The 7,127-nt window shown below is 41.2% G+C and overlaps 2 protein-coding genes across 2 annotated transcripts; both read right to left on the minus strand.

Annotated features, from left to right (window-relative positions):
- Positions 1 to 268: 268 nt before the first annotated feature.
- On the minus strand, positions 269 to 775 carry LOC132628723 (uncharacterized). The gene has a single exon (XM_060344486.1). It carries the CDS (start codon positions 773 to 775, stop codon positions 269 to 271), a length of 507 nt encoding a protein of 168 aa, XP_060200469.1.
- An 84-nt stretch (positions 776 to 859) lies between these two features.
- Positions 860 to 4,064, minus strand: LOC132628726 (uncharacterized). Its single transcript, XM_060344487.1, has 5 exons — positions 3,722 to 4,064; positions 2,920 to 3,119; positions 2,382 to 2,727; positions 1,923 to 2,317; positions 860 to 1,495 (listed from the first exon to the last, which is right to left on the minus strand). The coding sequence occupies exons 1-5, from the start codon at positions 4,062 to 4,064 to the stop codon at positions 860 to 862; spliced, it is 1,920 nt and encodes a 639-aa protein (XP_060200470.1).
- Positions 4,065 to 7,127: the final 3,063 nt, after the last annotated feature.

Genomic DNA, 7,127 nt, shown 5'->3' on the forward strand with positions numbered 1-7,127 from the left:
CTTCGTCAATTCAAGCGTTGTATTATCACTATGAGACTCGAATTTACGAAAAAACCCACAATTGTAGAATTCTTACGTCAAACTTGAAATATTTAAATTTTTTTTTTTTTGGTTAAAAAGTTAAATTTCATTCAACCAAAATGTGATCATTACAAAGCTACTAATTCTATTGGACTCAAAGTTAGCTCTCACCTATCTATTTTCTGTTCCTGGACAGTTACATTAAAAGCATTTGCACCTATACAATAATACTAAGAAGGATAGGCAACTAGTTTCTCCAAAGACTCTTCCACTTGCTATGATTTTGTCCTTCAATATGCAGTTGCACAACAACATCTTTCAATCTCTTCAGGCTGCTAGATTGTTTGTTGGAGAATCTTCTTTCGTTCCTTTCAGCCCATATGTGGTATACCATAGCAGCAAAACAAAATCCCATTATACAAGCTCTTGGTCGACTATGACTAATTCTCTGTAGTAGCCAGTTCACTTCCTGATTGCAGTCCCCTATTGATCTTTGAACACCCAGCCAGGTTAGGATAGCAGCCCATATATGTTGAGAGTATGGACAAGCAAAAAATAGATGATCAAAAGTTTCCTCTAGCAGGGTGTCACACAGTACACATTCAGTTTGTACTGTGATGCCCCACTTAATTACTTTATCGACAGTTAACAATTTTCTTTGCAGTGCCATCCACAAAATGAATTGGTGCCTTAGAATTATACCTTTCAGCAGTACCAGCTTGCCCCACTCAACTTTTTGGTATTGAGACACCATCGAATAGTAGCCTTTATTTATATTATACTAGCTGTTAACAGTCATAGTTTGCAGCCTTGAGTGTAAATCATTTGCTCCTGGTATCTAGCTTCTTGAATCAAAGACTTTTCGCACCAGCCAATAGCCCTGCTTAGGAGTGGCCATAGTACTAAGGTCATTTGCTTTTATGTAGAAGGTATGAATCCAAACCACCCAGAGTTTGTCCTTCTTTTGTTCCACAGCCCATAGGAGCTTATAAATTGCAGGATTATTCCATGTTGAAATATCAAGCACATTCAATCCCCCTGCTGTCTTTGGTTTGCAAATTTTCTCCCATGCTACAAGGGCTTTCCTAGAGAGGTTGTTACTGTCTGTCCATAGGAATGTTCTGCACACAGTAGTGACCATGGAAATGATCTTCTTAGGCAAAAGGAAGATCTGTGCCCAGTATGTTTGCATCTCAAAGAGGACACTATTCACTAACTGCATCCTGCCACTGTATGAAAGGAGTTTTGAGGACCAGCACTTGACTCTTGAGATCATCCTTTCAACTATGGGTAGACACTGATGGATTGATAGTTTCTTGGTGGAGAGAGGTACTCCCAGGTATTTAAAAGGCAGGTCACCCAGACTAAGATGTAAATCAGCAAGCATCTGTTCTTTGAAATCATTCTCCACTCCAGCGATATAAATAGAACTCTTCTCCAAATTGGCCTGCAACCCTAATACCTCTGAGAAATGCTAAAAAGTGTTGAACAAAAGGTGTATTGAGGCTGCATCAACTCTGCGGCTCATTAACAAGTCATCCGCAAAACATATGTGAATAATTCCCATTTTAGCACACCTAGGATGATAGTGGAATTGTGGATTCTTCCTTAGTTGCTGTAGAGTTCTATGCAGGTATTCCATGGCTAACATAAATAGATAAGAGGACATAGGGTCCCCTTGTCTCAGCTCCTTCTTAGCTTTAAAAGTAGTTGTTAGCCCCCTATTTAATATCAATGAGTACTAAATAGTAGTAACACACTCCATGATCAGGTCAACCAGTGGTGTAGGAAATCCAAATTCCAATAGCACCATCCTTAGGAAAGTCCACTCAACTGAGTCACAGGCCTTCCTAATATCCACCTTAATTGTACATCTGGCTGACACTTCTTTCTGGGTATACTTCTTTCACCAATTCATGAGCTATAATGACATTGTCTAGTATATTTCTGCCCTCAATAAAGGTAGATTGGGAAGGGCTCACAATGTGATCTACCACTGTTTTGAGCTTGGCAGTTAGAATTTTGGATATTATCTTGTACAAGGTAGTGCAGCATGCTATAGGCCTATACTCTTTGACATGAGTAGGGGCAGAAACTTTAGGCACAAGAGTTACTGTAGTAATATTGACACCTTTCAAAAGTTTTCCAAATGAGAAAAACTGTAGTATACTATCAGTAACCTCCCTGCCTAGTGTATCCCAATGTGACTTGAAAAATTCAGCATTAAATCCATCTATCCCTGGGCTTTTATCAGCTGGTAAGCCCCTCACGGCTTGAAGAACATCTTCCTCAGTAACTGGTTGCAGCAAATTTCGTTGTTGTTCTAAAGACAAATAGGGTCCATCTCTTGCAATACACACATTTATGCAGGAGAGAATGTCTGCTGCTTGGCCAAGTGGTGTCCGAAAAAACCCCCATTAACTCCTGTTGTATCAAACTAGGATCCATAAGCTTTGCCCCCTGCTCATTGTATATTGAAGAAATTCTATTTCTTGCTTGCCTAGCTTTCAAATGAGCAAAGAAATACTTTGAATTATTATCCCCATAGTTGATCCATATAGCCCTTGATTTTTGTTTTAGAACTCTCTCATTAATAGCCTCCCAAAGTTCAATTGCCTGAAGTATCTCCCTTTCCTCAGTGATTAGAGCCTGGTCAAAGAGGTTGGTTGTAATTTCCTCTTGTACTTCCTTCAGTCTCCCTCTAAACTGCTCTAACCTTTATTCAATAGCAGAGAACTCTTTTTGCAACTAATCTGACCTGCGGGCAATCAAGTGTAATTTCTTCCATATGCTGAACATTGTGTGACCTGCCACTTGTTGACCCCATGTCTCTTGCACCATATTTTAAAAATTGTGCTGTTGCATCACTACCTTTAGCAGTCTGAATGGCCGTCTAACCTGTGTATGAGAATTGACAGTGTTTACGACTATATGGGAGTGATCAAAACATCCTGGCTCAATAAAGTCTGCCTCTATATGTCCACACTGAGTTAACCAAGCAAGATTGCCAAATGCCCAGTCAATATGTGAATAAATTCTTTCAGCCCCATCCCTTTTATTGCACCAGGTAAAGTGTTGTCCTCTTCTTAATAGCTGCCCTACACCAATATCCTCAATACATCTCTGAAAATCAACTGTTTCTTATGGGAGTAATGGGTCACCATTAATTCTATCCTCATGAGACAAGACAACATTAAAGTCACCTAATATAATCCATGGTTCATGGCTTGTGTTAGCTAGGGCTCTCAAATGGTTCCACAACCCTATCCTAGTAGAAGCAGTATTGAAGCCATATATGAATGTCATGAGGCAAGTAAAAGAAGAGTTCTTATCTTGCACCCTACAATGTAGAAGTCGGGATGAAGTCTCTAGCACTGTAATATTCACAGAGGCTTGGTTCCAAAATAACCATAGCCTACCATTCATAGTAGTAGGGTAGTCTGCAAAGGTTTTCCAACCCTATCCAAAGAACCTCTTTACTTGGTCAGCTTTATGTACCTGTATTTTTGTCTCTAAGCAGCGTAACAAATTCACTTTATTCTTATGCAAAAAAGTTCTCAACTCTTTCTGCTTAAAGGGCCTATTTAGCCCTCTTACATTCCAAGAGCTAAAAATCATGTAGCAGGTGGTGGATCAGGTGCTTTGGCCCTGTTAATTGCCTCCTCTGGTCCTTTATTTCAAGTAGCCTATGGAATGTCACCAGCCTGACCATTTCTCTGTGGTGACCTTACTTTCTGCTGCTGGCCCTTCTCACTTTGTGTTGTAGGCTTGCTTGGTGGAGCCTTACTCATACTCAAGGGAGGAAAATGATCAGTACCATAGTCTATAGCAGTACCCTTATCCCCTTTCCCCTCCTGTTGAGGTGCACTAGGCCCAGCTACATCATTTGGTTTGTCCTTTGGCCACCATTGTGGTGGTGGAGGCCTTCTTCTTTTTGCCTTCTTCTGCTTCGGTTTAGGATTATTTGTGGTGGGATGTTGCTCCTTTTTGTACTCCCCATCCTCATGCCCCAACTGCAGACAATCATGACAGAACCTTGGCATCCATTCATATTAAATTTCCTGGGCTAGTATTGATCCATCAGTGCCTTCAATATATAGTTCATCTGGCAGTTCCTGAGTAATATCAATTTCTATAAGGACCCTAGCAAATGATATTCTATCAATCTCTGCTATCAACCTATCAGCACAAATTGGTTTCCCCAGAAAACTAGCAATTCTACCCAAATTCTCTTCAGCCCAATAGTAAACAGGTAGTCCAGGAAACTGCACCCATAGTGGTATGATACACAACTTTTCTAGTTTGAATTCGAAGTCCTTAACCCAATTACGAAGTATGAGTGGCCTATTATTGTAATTATAAGGACCTTCTTGCATAATGGAATTCTTATCAGCACTGGTATTGAAAAGGAATATGAAATATCCCTCATCATGTAGATAGACTCGCGATGTTGTTATGAAATTCCAAACACTGTAAACAAACTTAAGCATATCTTTAAAAGAAGGTGTTCTTCCTAGCACATGGCCCATTAGGGCATTTTCCCATTTTCACACTCAATTTCAACTTCAATCGGGTTAATCTGAACTATCTTACGCCCATCTTTCAGTACCGGAGGATAATAGTCAAGTTTCATACCGTTTTTCAATTGGCGATTCCCACGGACTATCTTAGCAGTCGTAGGTGGTGTGACTTGACTTTATCCTTCAACTGGGGGTGTTGCTTGAGGTCTCGCCCAGGATTGGAGTTTCCTCGCTGCATTCGAACCCTCAGCATTCTCTTCCTCTAATTCCGGTTCAGAGATCCCTTTTTCCGCCGGAGGAGCTGCCATAGTATCTTTTCCTCCACCATGAATTTTTAATTAATTTTAAATGCATATGTTCCTTAGATTTTAATTCTTTATAGGTACGGTACAACTAGTAATTCTTTATAGGTACAGTACTAGTTATGGATTTATTAGTCACTTCAATTCTTAATTAATGAAATATGAAAATCAATTGAGATTTTAAATTAACAAGTATTTTATTTTCTTTTATAACAAAAAAGGTAGAGAAAAATATATTTTTCCTTGCTTTTTGTTTATAATAGCTAAATGATACACAAACATCAAATGTCAGTATACATACATAACAACACCTCATATAGCAGCCATGGAATTTTCGGACAAACGCTGCCATTATAGATAGGTTTGACTGTATATTCTTTTATCTTAAAATTCTATTGACTCTTTTGTTGAACTTGCAGATACCTTAGTAAAAGGCCACGCGGGGGCCCTAAGGATTAAAACACATAAAGAGGGCATTTTCACCATAAAGCAGTGAGGAGATAAATTGCTACGCAACTTTGCTTAGAGGTTCCAGCGAGAGAGGATGATGTTGTCGACTATCCCCGAGGACTGGGCCACAACGGTATTTACCGACGGGCTGCATGCAAATAGTTCGGATTTGTCAAGGAAGCTGAAGGATAGCATGAGAGAAGGCCCACCAAAACATGAAATGAGGTGAACTACCGGTACACAACGAAGATGAGAATAGAGGATGATCTGAGAGCTGGCACCCAGATTGAGATAAGGGGACGTCCATAGGAAAGACCCAAGAACGTAGCTCCTTTCAGACAGAGAAATTCGAGAGACTGGTACAAGCCGTACTGAGCTCCAACGCCTCCGAGAATAGATGCGAGAATGGGCAGGGTACGATATGATCAGGGTCAGCAGAGGAAGGACAGAGCGACGCTACCGAAAATCCTCCGGTCGAATCAGGCCCGCCCAGCGTGGTATAACATAACCTAGCGACCCCGGAATGCTATTAAGTCACAAGCTCTAGCTGACTTCATGGCTGATTACAGTCCAGGCATGATGCCTGGTGCCTAGAAAAAAAAAATGATCTGAACGTCCGAGGTCGCTTCCAGGGAATGGATCCTGTACACCGATGGGGCCGCAAATATAAAGGCAACGAGGTTGGGGATTGTCTTAATGACACCGTCAAGGGAAACGATCAAGCAAGCCGTATGATGTTTACCTTTGACTAACAACGAGGCTGAGTATAAGGCTATAATTGCAGGTTTGGAGTTGGCTCGAGGACTCGGGGATGATGACGTGGAGTTGAAGAGAGACTTGAAACTGATCATCAACCAGATCCTTGGTTGCTACGAGGCCAAATACGAACGGATTCTACGATACTTAGACTAGATCATGACTTTGCTGTCTCATTTCAAAAAGTGGAAGGCCACACAAATATCTCGTGAAATGAATATACAAGCCGATACACTGGCAAATTCGTGCTTATCAACCAAGACGACTGAATTAGGTCGGACTCCAGAGTTCATCTCGTCCATTCTGTATCCTGAACGAGGTAAACTCCACGAGTTTGACTTAGGACTGGCGCAGTGACGTCATGAATTACCTACAAAACGGGACCCTTCCTGAAGATAGCAAGACAGCATGGTCTTTAAGGGTTAAAGCCACCCGGTATTGTATACACGAAGAAGAGTTGTACAGATGATACTACCTTGACGAACTGGCCAAGTTCTTGGGACTGGTGGAGGAAGACTACGTGTTGTGAGAGGTTCGCGAAGGTAGTTGTGGGAATCATTCCGGATATTAGTCGCTGGTAAGAAAGTTAATAAGGGTTGGGTACTACTGGTCTAGAATGGAGGAAGATGCCAAGGCCTTCGTGCAAAAGTGCGACAAATGTCAGCGGCATTCCCCTGTGGTTCATCAGCCCGCGGAGTTTCTCCATTCGGTGGTGGCACCTTGTCCGTTCTTGAAGTAGGGGATGGACATCGTCGAGCTATTACTAGAGGCACCAGGGAAACTAAGATTCTTGTTAGTGCTAAAGGAAATTTTTTCAAAGTGGGTGGAGGAGAAAGCATATAAGAAGATCACGGAGAAAGAGCTGATAGATTTCATTTGTGATCATATTGTATCCTGGTTTGGGGCTCTGAAGGAAATTACATGCAATAATGGTCCTCAGTTTGTTAGAGCGAAGGTCACCAAGTTCCGTGAAGAGTTGAAACAAAAAATATAGCTTCCTCACCATATCATCCATGTTCAAACGGACAGGCAAAATCGACTAACAAGATCTTGATCCAAAACATTAAGAAAAAACTAG

The sequence above is a fragment of the Lycium barbarum genome, chromosome 2 (genome assembly GCF_019175385.1).
Source record: "Lycium barbarum isolate Lr01 chromosome 2, ASM1917538v2, whole genome shotgun sequence".
Taxonomy (NCBI): Eukaryota; Viridiplantae; Streptophyta; class Magnoliopsida; order Solanales; family Solanaceae; genus Lycium; species Lycium barbarum.